Source organism: Erigeron canadensis, chromosome 8 (assembly GCF_010389155.1).
Source record: "Erigeron canadensis isolate Cc75 chromosome 8, C_canadensis_v1, whole genome shotgun sequence".
Lineage (NCBI taxonomy): Eukaryota > Viridiplantae > Streptophyta > Magnoliopsida > Asterales > Asteraceae > Erigeron > Erigeron canadensis.
The window spans coordinates 9804814-9819472 of NC_057768.1; the positions used below are offsets into that span (position 1 = coordinate 9804814).

The 14659-nt window shown below is 33.9% G+C and overlaps 2 protein-coding genes across 6 annotated transcripts; one reads left to right on the forward strand and one right to left on the reverse strand.

Moving 5' to 3' along the window:
* Window positions 1-4746: 4746 nt before the first annotated feature.
* Window positions 4747-7855, reverse strand: LOC122579596. 5 transcript variants are annotated; one of them, XM_043751791.1, is made up of 5 exons: window positions 6506-7855; window positions 6348-6417; window positions 5998-6266; window positions 5152-5309; window positions 4747-4995 (listed from the first exon to the last, which is right to left on the reverse strand). In XM_043751791.1, the coding sequence occupies exons 1-5, from the start codon at window positions 7408-7410 to the stop codon at window positions 4943-4945; spliced, it is 1455 nt and encodes a 484-aa protein (XP_043607726.1). In that variant the 5' UTR covers window positions 7411-7855; the 3' UTR covers window positions 4747-4942. The 5 variants fall into 5 exon arrangements, with proteins under 5 accessions (XP_043607726.1, XP_043607725.1, XP_043607728.1 ...); XM_043751790.1 differs by having other exon boundaries at window positions 4747-5309; XM_043751793.1 differs by lacking the exon at window positions 4747-4995 and having other exon boundaries at window positions 5230-5309; window positions 6068-6266.
* A 4447-nt stretch (window positions 7856-12302) lies between these two features.
* LOC122610238 (F-box/kelch-repeat protein At3g06240-like) lies at window positions 12303-13472 on the forward strand. Its single transcript, XM_043783233.1, has one exon. The coding sequence runs from the start codon at window positions 12303-12305 to the stop codon at window positions 13470-13472; it is 1170 nt and encodes a 389-aa protein (XP_043639168.1).
* Window positions 13473-14659: the final 1187 nt, after the last annotated feature.

Genomic DNA, 14659 nt, shown 5'->3' on the forward strand with positions numbered 1-14659 from the left:
TCTTTTTTCATTCTAAAATAAAATAGGTGGAGGCGTGTGGACTGTGGAGTTAAAAAAGTTTATGAGAAAGAAAATATCAAAATAATAATCATAACTACTATTTATCTTTCTTCTTAGAAAAAAAAAATAATAAGACCAACAAACTAAAACAAAATTAAAGTATTTTTCAACGTTTATTTATGAATTGACACGTGCTTTATTTATCTATAAAAATTTTTAATTTATATTAAATTAAGTTGACTAATATCAAGTCTCCTATTTAATATCTATATCTATACTTCTCCATAAATCATATTGGCTTTTTTATTTTAGAAATTAAACACTTTTTCAATGTTCCCATAATACCCCTTATATCACTACTTAAACAAAAAATCCTTATATACCCTTTTTTCCCTTATTCTTTTTAATCATTACAAGCTTTCGTCGACCTTCTATCACCCCCGCCGCCGCCCTTTTTCTTCACCACCTCCTCCGATCTCCACCACCGCCTCCCTTTTATATTGTCCTCGCCTTCTAGCCGTCGCAACGCGCGGACACTATACTCGTCAAATACAACTTATATTTACCAATGAGTTGAACTTAAATTTTTTCTTCTTTGGCGTCGACATCAAGGTACTAAGGCCAATCTTTATAGTGCGTGAGCCCCTCGTCCGACGCACGGCCGACGCCAGAACCGGGCTTGACACTATAAGCACGACCGACGTCTAGGTCAGCGTCTGATGGTGGTTCTATTTTTGCTTTTAAATTTATAAATTGTTGCATGTACAAGTAATTATCTGAAAACACACACACTTACGAGCAAAGAACCCATTCAGTGTAGTATAGTTTAGGTGATAAGTTACATGATCGTTCGCAGGGACTCTTGCACTACCTAATCTAATAATATGCGTGATGCTAGCGTTTGTAAGGTTGTCACGATTTCCTATTAAACTAATTAAAATATTGAAAAGTAAATAGAAGCCGCAACCGCTTATTCAGCGAGAGGCTTAGTCTAAAAATAGTTTGAAAAAACAAATAACAGTAATTAAAATTAAAATACTTGTTTGGCATCTCCGATCTCATGGTACGACCAAATACTATTCTACCCGTTTGCTAGACTGTTGGAAACTTAATCACGGCTCAAATTCTCGTTAGATTCACTTTGACTAATTACTAGTGTTGTCGCTAGACTCATACTACCCTATAAACAAATTCTCGTTAGATTCATTGTTTAAGCTTTATTAACCTAAAGTTGTGTTACTAATTCATCTTTTAGTTACCCGGCTCTAAAGCCATGACCAGATAATACTTCTCTCTGGTGACTATAGTACTCGTTTCCAAGTCAAAGGATCGTGTCTGACATTGTTAAATTTCATGTTCTATTCATCCTAATTACTATGGTTCTGGATCCCTCGGTTACAAGTGAATCACCTTTTACAACTAGTTAAAGACCGACTAGTGTTTTCCATCCTAGCATATTATTCTTAGTGTATGATCATAGACAACCATTAAACTAATATATTCAGATATAGAACCGATAACAATATAAAGAACTAGTAAAATATGGATCTACGATAAACAGTAAAACACACTCCAACCAATTCTAACAAACAAAGTAAAACAATAAACGTCTACATGATCGCATTGATCCAAACAAGTATTCAGCCTACTAGCCTGAAATTATTAAAGGAATAATAAAGTCTGAAAAGATGAAAGATATTGTTTACAAAAAGAAAGTAAAATAAAAGAGTAGATCTAGACCGAGGATGAAGATCGGAAGGTGGTAGAAGCTCCAAAACCTCCTTGGAATCTGCAACTACAACCTAAGGTTGAATATGGGCGGCTAGGGCTGCTGAATCGGCTCTCTTTAAGGGTTTTGAAGGTTAGTTCGACTTAAATAGGTGTTTAAGTCGGTTGCTGATCTGGGCCGCCCAGTGGCGCTGGCTGGGCTTGCCACCGGCATTGGGACAGAGCCAGTGGCACTGGGAGCATGGGAGTGGCGCTTTGTCTTGGCCAGCGACGCTGGCTTGGTTGCCAGCGGCATTGGGAGCAGATGCTTCTTCTCGTACTTCTTCGTCCGGCTCCCGAATCACCTTCTTGTGTCTTGTAACTTCATAGGCCTTCATCTTGAGTGACTTGATGTCATTTACCCTATCTCGCATCTTCCGTGAACCTGCGTAAATATACGACTCATTAAGTACCGATAGTTACGGAATAATAAGTCACTTTAGACATAGAAATTAAGCCTTTCGATAGGAGTTTTTATCACAAAATGGGCGTTCATCAGTGTCCGTGCCTTTCTCCCAACTTTAGACGCGGTGAAGAAAGGTGAATGTGGGCCCCGTTTTTGTTTTGAAAGTTGCAAATTAAAAAAAAACACTTTTTTTTTGAAATTTTAGCTGTTGGCTTTGATGCTCCCCCCGCTCCTTCTAATTTTTTTTTTCCTATTTAAACATCACACTTTCTTCACGTTTGACCACCATTTCTTTACATTTTACCTCCATTTTTCAATTTCTTACTCAACAACTATACTTTCTTTCAACATTTCATCCACGAAAATGCCTAGGAGAATCAACAAAAACCTTTCAAACCAATACCAAAACACTCTCGATGATGATTTTGATGCGCTTCTTCAAGTAGGAGGTCTTCTAATGGGATCTCCTCCGTCCATGTAGTTATCTAATATGATGGGGACCACTAGTAGCTTTGGTTCGATGAACCAATCATTTTTGAATTTGTTAGGTTCGTCCCTGATTAACGAACAGTTTCAGCCGTTCATGTTACTGCAATAATTTCAACAATTTCAAGTTGCGAATCAACCCTACCAGAGGCCAGTAGGTGAGACTTTTTCTCAATTGGTACGAACTATTGTCTCCTCTGCAGAGGAAGAAGTCGAAGAAGTTCCTTCACTGCCCAAACGATTGACAAAAAAAAGGGTTGCTGTAGCGGAGAAGGCGAAATAGTCCATGGCGGAGGCGGATTTGTTGTCTAAGGCGTGGACACATGCTTCACAGGACTCAGTTGTTAGTATTAGCCAAGTTGACACAATGTTTTGGTCTAAAGTAATCGAATGGTTCAATGAGGACCCCCCCCCCCCCAAGCGGGAGAGCGAAACAAGAGTCAACTACAAGGGAAATGGAACAAGATCAAGGGTACTTGTAAAGAAGTTTGGAGCAATCTTGAAAAAGCTGCAAGAGCAGGGACAACAGGGCGGTACAGATGAGATACAAGTGTACAATGCCTCTCATGAGCAGTATATGAAGATTCATGGACCGCCCCGATTTTAGTACCTATTGTATAAACAAAACATAAAAGTATATTATATACTATATAAAATAATTTTCTTTGTTTGTAAATAAAAGATTAATAACTTTAAATAAGCATTTAGCGACCTATTTTTAATTAAAAATGGTGTAAATTATTTATGATATCATAGTTAAAATAAAGAACTTTTACATTGTATTGTTTAGTTTAATTAAATGGAGAAAAGAAAGGAGATGAGAGTAAAAATCATAAAATTCACTCTTAAAATTTTTTTAAGTATGAAAAGGAAAGAAGAGGAGAGGATAAAATTCATTCTTAAGTTTCTTTAAATGTGGAGGGGATAAGAGAGGAAAAATGTAGTTGTTTTTGCTTCAAAACTTTTCCTCTCATTTTTGAGGTGATTAGGAAGGAAAACTTCTCACCCCCTTCCTTTTCCTTTCCACTCTTAAGTAAACTTAACAATACAAGTAAAATTATAGACTTGCAACATCTCATTTTTTTCTAAAGATACTTTTAAAAAACAATTGTCTTTTATTTGTTATAGAGATTAAGTAAAACAAGAAAACATGACCTTGGTTTATTTTTTCAAAAAATGAAATCAAACTAATCCTACAAAGTAAAAAACTTTTTGTATCTATGGTTAATTCATACTTTTCAAACATCAACCCTGTCTACCAATATATATCAAAACAAACTTCGCCTTCCAAGTAAATGAAAAGTTATATATATTCTTCGACTTTCAAAGTTTTAGGTAGTATTCAAATATAATTTTTGTTATTGATAGTTATACCATGCAACAGATAATTATTTAATTATTTTTTAATGAAAAGTTTACTATACTTTTAAATTAACCTAAATGATCATTAATTACTTCATGCCAAAGATTGAACATAGTTTGAACTTCACCTCGATAGTCAAATACACAATATATAGTGTTTACTTTTATTTATTTATCTATTTATTTATTTGATTTTCACTACAAGAATTCCGTTTTTTTGCGACGCAAATTTTCGTCGCAATATTTACCACTTTCGTCGCGAAAAGTTTTTTACGACGAAAATTTCGTCGCAAAACATGCGTCACAAAAGAGTTGACGCAAAAACATTTCGCGATGAAATTTCCGATGAAATCTTTGTGGGCCCCATATTTAACAAGAAAATGAAAAAGAAATTGAATTTCTTTATCACGACGAAACGGTTTTGTCGCAAAAACCATTTACGTGGGAAATTTACGTCGCAAAAATATATATTATACTAATATATAATCCGTTCGTGACAAAATTTTGTCGCATAGGCAACTGTAGATGACCATCATATTATTTATTTGGTTTTGTCGCAAATTCTTTTCTTTTTTCCTTTTTAATATTCTGGCTCTAATTGCTCCTGTCCACCCAGGTATTCCTGGGTGATTTCTGCAGAAACTGATACAGCACCTGTTATGACATCTAATTTAACAATAACATCACTAATTCCACCATTCATCACTAATGCCAACATTACCAAATCGCTAATAACCATCTAATTATAACTCAAAGTTAACAACGACATTTGGTAGCATTTAAAACATCATTATCCCAACATAAGAAACTAGAATTAACCACTACAAACCTACACAACCATTGCGCAACAAAAGCTAAAGCTAACTACTACATACCTAAAGTTCACATCTATTACACATCAAAAGCTAAAGTTCACATCCATTACACATCAAAAGCTTGATTCTTACCCACGGGTCTGTAGGTATTGTGAGTACCTTGCACAAACATAAGAATCGTAATATATATATATATATTTTTCATAATTGTAAATACAGAAACATCAAATTACCCGCGCTTCCCCTGACCTACAATTCAAGCAAACATATAAAAACCCATGTAATTATATTCAACTATTACAACAAAATTCATACCAGTACCGGCGCCGCTGCCGCTGTGAGGATCCTCATCGACCTCACACTCACGGGGAAGCCTCTGTTTTCCATTTCTATCGGGTGGACCACCACCACCTGATCCATCATGTCCAGATGTATCGCCAGCATGTCCTCGTGCGATCACATGCATCCACCATCTATAAAAAAAAAATCATAGAAGTATATGAACACAACACGAATAACGTAAATATTTGTTTACAATATCTTGAATTATTCCCTAAACATACTCAATTGTAAAAACAACTAAATAAACATAATAAATTAAGCATAACAATTCAAACTCAATAATGTTTACAAATTACAAATTAAGATCAATCGTCTTCATCAGTATGATAAGTCACTACTCCACATTCATTATTAGTTTCGAGTAAATCATCTTCTGAATCATCTGTAACATCTATTTCGTTGTCTCCATCATTGTCTTCATCATCTACATCTTCGTATGCATTGTCATCTAAATCGACATGTTCAGGGGAAACATTAAAGTTTGTCGCTCCGGCTCTACTCAAACCGTCATAAGTCAAACTATCCAAGTTAGCAGACAACGAAAGGTCAGATGAGGTGCTCCCATGTATTATATCTGTTTCTTGAGTTTCTGTGATAATATCTTGATCCCAAATCTTCCAATGATTCACCTCTTGGACGACCTTCCAATATCTGTTTGATTGAACTCTTTGACCCGCTTTAGACGGTTCATCAAGATAAAAGACTTGATCTGCTTGTGTTGCAAGAATGTATTGGTCATTTTTAAACCATTTAGTTTGAGTAGAAATACTGGTTATGTTATTCTTAATGACACAAAGTTTGGTGTTATTGGTTTTGTACCGTTTACATCGGAACAATACAACCTTGCAACGATTTAGATAACCAAACTCCAAGATATCTTCCAACACACCGTAATACTTTGTTCCGTCGTGCCCAGTTGTTGAAATGCCGCTGTTTTGAGTTGTACGACGTAAATCTCGGCTTTCAATCACAAATCTTACACCGTTAACTATACAAGCGGTGTAAGAGTTTGCGAATCGTGGTCCATTTGCCAAAGCAAGTAGTTCATTGCTAATGCTAGATTCATTGTTTGCTCGAAGATGGTTGATCTATTTGAAATAAGAGAAAATTAGATTTTGTTTATGACTTTATAAGTTTGCATACACGGTGTTACATACAAATTATTTTACCTTCTGTTTAAACCGGTTAGGAAAATTTGCTTGCAAGTTAGTCCCAGGCGACATTAGAGTAGTAAATTCACTAAAAATAATGTTACTTGCATTAGCAATCATCATCGAATCGAAAAGACAACTTAAGAAAAGACAAGCCGTAATAAAAAAAAACTTACTCCTTGTAATCTTCAATCTCGGAGTTGTTGTTAAGGATAAACCAAATTAGTTTCGCCCAAAGTTCGCGATCCAACTTTGTATCAACCCCTTTATCGATAGGTGTGCATAATGATGGGAAGACATAAAACTCATGTGTGGGAATTGGGGCGTCTTCGTTTCGGTCCGGCCGATTAAATCTCGTCGGTACACCCTTAAGATACCTTGAACAAAAAGTTAAGGCTTCATCTGCAACATACCCCTCTGCAATAGAACCTTTAGGCCTAGCCTTATTTCTAACATAATTCTTCAGCATTGGCATGTATCTTTCAAATGGATACATCCATCTCATGTATACATGCCCACCTTGGATAGCCTCCTCAGGCAAATGCATAACCAAATGAATCATTACGTCAAAAAATGACGGAGGAAATATTTGCTCGAAAGAACACAAAATATTAATCAACTTCTCTTCGGTATCTTGCATATCAGATGACATCAAGTTTCGAGCACAAAGTTGCTTAAAAAAGTGGCACAACTCTATTATTGGTGTTGAAATGTTTTTGTCCAAGTACGCACGAGCACCAATCGGAAGCAACCATTGCATCATTATGTGATGATCAGGAGACTTCATCCCCGTTATTTGGGTATCATTTTCTGTTACCTTATGCTTAAAGTTTGAGCCAAAGCCATCTGGTAGCTTTACTCCCCTAATAAATTGACAAAAAAGACTTTTATCGGTATTTGTGAAAGAGAACTTGGCATAAGGCTTTGAGAGCTTTCCACGACCATTATCTACAAGCCATAACTCAGGTCGAATGTTCCATTTTTCTAACACCCTTCTCGCCTTATCAGTGTCTTTGGATTTATCCTTGTTCATCAACAATGTATTGAACAAACTCTCACAAACATTTTTTTCGATATGCATGACATCGACATTTTTTTCGATATTCAACAAACATTTATGCTTGTTCCATTTATCAGTGACTCACTTTTGCCAAGAAATCTAACGAAGACATCGACTCAAAACCAGGGTGTAGATCGGTGTGGGCAAACTTTAATTATTCAGCAAGTTCATCATTTGTAGCACTCGACTCTTCTATTGGGTCAATTGGCTCATCTTCGACATTCTCCTCTTGGGGGGCTCTCTCCTGATAATATCAGCGATGAAATCATGCATTGGGCCTATCGTTTGCGGTATGACTGGAACTACTCGTGACGGAATAATTGGTTCACCGTGATGTATCCACCTCTTATAGGTTTTGCAAAAACCATTATTATGTATGTGTTGCTCTATTGTTGGAAGAGGGTGACAATGAACATTACCGCAACGATTACAGGGGCAGCAAGCATAATTACGGCTATTTGTATAATTCTTACATCTTTTCATGAATTCTGTAAGACCATCCAAATACTCTCTTGAATAACGATTTGTTAAAGTAGTCCAACTCTTATCGAACGTCATAATTGTGTCTACAAATAATATTATATTGACACACTATTAACTAGAAAACCAAATATACAAATCATTTAATACATATAAAAATCATAAGAGAGGAATTAGACACTAAGGGATTACGAGTGGATTGAGAGGCGACCGGTTTGTAGCAAGGTGGCCATCCTAACCCACTTTTTGAATATTTTGTCTCATATATGAATGAGTATAATTGATTTACTATTTAAGAACAATTTGGCAGCATTTCCCCTTAGCTCCCTAAATATGTGTATTTAACACATACTCATGAGAGCAAGGTGAAATGTTTGCCAAAAATTTCTTAAATAGTAAATCAATTATACCACTCCATATCCTAAATGAGACATAACATTCAAAAAGCAGTCCCAAACGGGGACTGTCCGAAATTAATTACTAAATTAATATCGGACGGGTGACCTACGGTATAAAATTAGGGATAAATTTACACACATACATGATACATGTATTACATACATAAGAATCAAATAACGTACATAAGAAGCGAATAAAGAAAGCTCACCGGTATATAGAGAAAGGATAAAAAGAAAGCAAGAAAGAGAGAAAGAAATGGAGGACGTCCAACGGCACCAATCTATCATACAAAACATACAATTAACATATTTTATAAATCTGAATTATATATATATTTATATAATTAAATCTGAAATTTTTTTGATTTTTAATAAATCTGAAGATAATATAATATATAATCAATAAATCTGAAATATAAATATATATATATATACATATAATTAATAAATCTGAACTTATTTTAACATTTAATAAATCTGACAATAATATATAATATAATCAATAAATCTGAAATATAGATATATATAAATATATAATTAATAAATCTGAAATTTTTTTACTATTTAATAAATCTGAAAATAATATATTATATAATCAATAAATCTGTTATCTTTTTAATATTTAATAAATCTGAAAATAATATATATTTTAAAGAAAGCAAACAATAATACAAAGAAAAAAATAGTAAAGAAAAAAAATATACCAACTCATTGTGGCAGTGGTGGATGGTCCGGTAGGTGGTCGTGGTGGACTTCGGCGGCAAAGCAAATCCTTGAAGGAAATCATAAACCGAAAATTAATTAAAAGTAAGAAACAAAAAATAGATTAAGAAGATAAAATATAACAGAATTTGATGATGAAATTTAACAATCTTTAATTTTATAGAGGCGGCGGCGGCAAAGCAATACCACCTTCGGCGGCGGCGGCAAAGCAAATCCTTCGGCGGCTGCAAGTTACAGAGGCGGCGCCGGTAGGTTGCAGACAACGACAGGAGGATTTCGGGCGGCAGGAGGTTTTGATGGTGATAAGGGTTTTTTTTTGTTGAAGAAGAAAGAGTGTTTGGAGGGATAATGGCGGCAGATCGATCTAATTTTTTTCCCCGGTATAAGTGTTTGGGTGGGTTTTTTTTGTGGGTGCAAGGGTTTTGTACAATAAATTAAACCTATACATACATTAATATATTTTACATTATTTTTATTTTTTAAAATTTTTTTTTTAAAAAAACAATATACTTTACATATTTGATGATGAAATTTATCAATCTTTAATTTTATAAATAAGCTATTTATTATATATATATATCTTTAATTTTATAAATAATAATAATAAGTTATTTATTATATATATAGTTTATAAATAAATAATAAATAATAACAATTAATATTTGTTATTTAGTAGTTTTTTTTTAATAATTATTATACCCAGTGTTAACTTTCAAAGTATTTTTATTATGGTTACCCGTGAATTCATATATACTTAATGGTCTGGAACCAATTAGAGTAGCTAAACGGTTTGGAAAACCCAAGAAAGATAATTAATAGACCCAAATGGCCTAATAGGCCCAACATACAAGAAAACAGTGAAAGCAAGCCCATTAGGCCCATTTAAGACAACACGAAGGTGTATTAAGCACGTTAAGCCCAATAGTCAAGGATGACGAGATAAAGCAAAAACGAAACACTAACAAATATAAATCATACATAAGTGGTGACTATCACTCAATTTCAGTTACACATAGTCAGGTTAGCACGTAAACTCATTCTCAAATTTTGGCCCTATACACTACAATGTTTAATAACTTGGTTATGGTCATTCTTTAGAATTTGCATAATTAAGTACTTGTTCACGTGACAATGAGTTGGGCAAGTTATTAGGGTTACTCGTGGATTTATATATACTTAATGGGTCGGAAACCAATTCGAGTAGTTAAACGGTTTGGAAAGCCCAACAAAAATAAATAATAGACCCAAATGGTATAATAGGCCCAACAGACAGAAAAACAATGAAAGTAGACCTATTAGACCCATTTAAGACAACACGAAGGTTTATTGGGCCCGCTAATCCCAATAGTCAAGGATGACGAGATAATGATAAATTCATTCTCACGTTTTGGCCCTATACACTATAATGTTAATTAACTTGGTTATGGTCTGTCAAAATAAAAAAAATCATGTTTTGTTTTGTGCATCCATCTTGGATGCATATTCTTTAAAACAATGCATCCACCAAAAAACATGATTTTTTGATTTTGACGACTCAATGTGTTGTTAAATACTTAAATAATGATAATTAGTTATGCACTATATTAGTTTTATGGACTTTTAATGCATCAAAATGATGTTTTTTAAGTGTTCTCACCATTCTTATTTTTAAGACGGTTCTTATTTAATTGTTCATATATATATATATATATAAAGAAGATATATTATAATAGTATTATGAAAAATAATGTCGACCACCTATATATCTATGATAAACTCATAAAGATACATATTATTTTATGGTTTCTGAGAAACAGGAGAAAGTTGCACCGGAATCTGATTCGTTTGATTTCGAAGATGATCAGCCATCTATGGAGGTATATATATTCAGTCCAGTTAACTATTTTAATGATAGTTGAGTTAAATTTTAGATATTTTGACTTCAAATAGTATAATAAATTAAAATCTAATATTTATAACGCTGTAACCTAACAAAGCTTAAAATCTAAAATATTCAAGGTATAAAGCAACAAACGATATTCAAGGTATTTCTTTCTTAAACCGATCATTATTAACTTACTCTTACTATACATGCTTCACATGTAAATTTACACCGGACTAGGACTATCATATAGTAACATTCTAAGATTTGAGCAACGTCTTCTGGGTTAAAAAAAAAAGTCTTTATATGATTGCAGAATTCGTTTATCAAGAGGTACAAACTATATTGTAAATATAATTATTAGATAAAAACATAGTATTTTTTAATAACTTAAAAAATTTATCATATTGAATAGTTAACTTTTATATACAGTCAAATCTCTATAAATTAATACTCTATAAATTAATATCTCGATAAAATTAATAATTTGTCCAAACCCAACTTAAGAGATTAATGGAAATCAACACTCGATAAATTAATAACTCACTAAATTAATAAAATATTTCAGTTCCAACACTATTAAACTTATGATAATATCATAAGTTTCCAGTGTTGGACATTGTCATATGTTTTGTTTTGATCGACCATATTCAGAAAAGCAATTGTAGAACCGTGTTTCAATAGGAATCGGCTTTTGTTTGAAGCTTAATTCCGACTTAGAACAAAACACAATAACAATAATAATTCCCAAATCCTTACAAAATAAAATCTTCTCTGGGTGCTTTTCCTCAATTCGTATATGATTAAAATCAAAATTTAATACATATGATGATTTAGTTCATGTTAATGCATATGCCCAGATTGTTTGTTTTATAGCTGGGTTGCATTGGTTATAGGTTTTACTTTTACAGAGAAAAACCGACAAAACTTACAAATATTTAAAGACGAATGTTAAGAGGCATGGATCTAAATTTATGGAACTAGTGCTACATGATAACAAAGTGGATGGATACATAACTAATAAACTAGAGTTTGTTATTAACAATATTATTGATCTAATTAACGCTAAGTTTTCTCCCAACAGATATATCAAATTTCATTCGAGAATGAAAATCCAAAATAAAATGCCTTTACTAGTAGCATGGTTGGATCAGTGGTAAACACCCTTGTCTCTGGAGACAGAGGTCATGGGTTCGATCCTCATTCCATGCAAAGGTTGGAGGGCCTTTTCTACCATTTAGGTAGAAACTGGAAGCAGCCTCTCTACTTAGGTAGAGGTAAGGTCTGCTTACATCTTAACCTCCCCCATACACCATTGAGGTATTGGGGCTCAAAACCCGCGGAAAGCGGCACTGAGCAGTTAGTTACTAGTAGCAAGAAATAGCATCATCCCTGACGATGTCTTATTATGCAACATATTCATTAAATTACCAGCCAAACAAGTTGCTCAAATGAGGTCCCTTTCTAAGACCTGGAATTCTCTCTTGTCGCATCCATCCTTTATCAAATCTCATCTCGATCATTCCAAGGATACCAACGATGAAATTCTTTTGGTGTTCCAAAGCAGGTCTATTTCAAAGGATATCCCAGTCACAGCATACATATCTCCGAATCTCCAGCTTGCCAATTCAGTCAAAGTCTATATGGATAGCTTACGAGGTTTTGTTGTTGGCCTCGTCAATGGTTTAGTATGCCTTGAAAGTGAAGAATGTTGTACAATTTGGAACCCTTCTCTCTCGGCCTCAATAGATCTCCCACCATATACTATTGACGGTGACAGTGACAGTGACTACAATTATAGTGACAGTGACAGTGACTACAATATCAGTTATGGAGATCTAAGAAAGAATGAGAGATTCTATTATAGCCGTAATTCCAATTTCAAGTTCGGGTTTGATCCCAAAAAGAATGACTATAAAATTGTCAAGCTTACATATGGTTATTGTAACTACGATGACAGAATTCTCCACTGGCTTCCCGTGGAGGTGTTCAGTGTATTAAAGGGTTCTTGGGAATCAATTACCGAAAGGTTTCCATCCCATGTTGAAAGGATTCTTAATATGAATGAGTTTGTTGTAGATGGATATGATGGTCGTCTTCATTACCTTTGTAAGGTTAAAATATCTGTATCTGAACGGACGAAAGTAACGATAGTGGCCTTTGATTTGGATGATGAAACTTTCAGTGAGATAGCATTCCCGGATAGCATACAATATCATCGTTTGAGGATGGAGCTAGGAGTTTTGTCTGGGAAGTTTTGTGTAATGCTGAACGTTAGCAATGGTGATTGCGAGGTCTGGGTGATGGAAAATTATGGGGTGGCTACTTCGTGGGTTAAACGCCATGTAATTCCAAAATGTAAGGGTGATGATATTTTTCCGATTGGAATTACTCTAAAAAATCATTTCGTGTTGGAACATGGTAATCATCGTGTGCTATCATTGTATGATCAAGAAGCTTCAACATTTAAAGATTTTAAGGGTGTGAAACCATTTTCCAGTTTCACAGTTGTTCAATATGTTGACAGTCTGGTTTGGGTCACACCCGCTAAATGGGCCAATAATGATGTCTGTGTATCTTCATCTCAAATTGAAAAGAAGCAACACTCATTGGATGATTGATTACAAGAGCCAAAACCATAATTAGCTATCTGCTGTTTTTTTTTTAGAAAGACCAACTGGTTTAACAAAGGTACCTATCAATTTCTAGTTTATTACTTTAGAGTCTAAAGTTTAGACACTATTTCTGTTGATGTATTAGCAACAATATTGTTTGTTTTTTTGTTCAATTATCTGTTAGTATGCTATGTCTGAATTGCGCAAGTACTGAGAAGTTTTCCAATCATTGAATTTCTGTCCATATGCTAGTTATTTCTAAACTAAGTATTCGGCACCAAGATATATTCTTGATGGTTTGAAGAATACACACGAGGCATTGACGCTGATGAGTTTTTATAACAATATTATATGGAACCATATATGAGATATCGGCTCCAGGATTATTTCTTCATACCTTGAGAATATTCATTGGGTGCTGACGGCTAACAAGAATTACTTGTTTATGTGATTGTTAGCTCTATCATATGTATGTAATTTAGTATTTGCACTTTTTTGCTTCTTTACAAGTTCTGTTTACCCTAGATTATGTTCTAATCTATGCAATTGAGCCCTTGTTGGCGTTGTATTGAAGATAATCCGGGTATTTGATCGAAAAGCTGTTACGATTAATCGCATATTCATCTAGCGGAGGGTTGTGCACACTGCACATGACATAGTTATATATTGTCAGGAAATGAAGCATGACTACATGTTTTTGAATGTGAATTTCTATATAAAAAAAAAGGGTAAATTATAAAAATCATACCTGAGGTTTGTTCAAAACTACATTGGTCATACCTACAATTTTAAAACTACGCGAGCCATACCCATCATTGTCAAAAACTTACATTGACCATACCTACCACTGACGGCCGTTAATTTGGCCGTTAATTCAAGTCACGTGTTATGCATGTGAGGTATTAAAACCGTAATTTTGTGTATACTTCAGGTATCATTTGTGTAATTCACCCTAATAAAAATTATTAAGATATTTATATTTATATTTTATATATTAAAGTGGTAGATATTCTATATTAAAATTCACACAAACACACACACACACACACACACACACATATATATTTTTTAAAAAACCTATTTCAAAATAAAAAATAAAAAAATTATAAAAGGATGTCATCATATGATACAAGTTTAGGCTTATAAATTCTAAGAATAGACTAACGATTAACCCTGGAACTTTAAACACAATA

What these genes read in the sequence shown, in the direction of transcription:
- LOC122579596 (XM_043751789.1), bottom strand. Translation starts at nt 7,410, where the DNA reads ATGCATATCGAAAAAAATGTTTGTGAGAGTTTGTTCAATACATTGTTG. An exon ending in GAGATTGAAGATTACAAGGA is followed by an intron (nt 6,418 to 6,505) that starts GTAAGTTTTTTT and finishes CATTATTTTTAG; the next exon opens with TGAATTTACTACTCTAATGT. An exon ending in CTAACCGGTTTAAACAGAAG is followed by an intron (nt 6,267 to 6,347) that starts GTAAAATAATTT and finishes TATTTCAAATAG; the next exon opens with ATCAACCATCTTCGAGCAAA.
- LOC122610238 (XM_043783233.1), top strand. Translation starts at nt 12,303, where the DNA reads ATGAGGTCCCTTTCTAAGACCTGGAATTCTCTCTTGTCGCATCCATCC.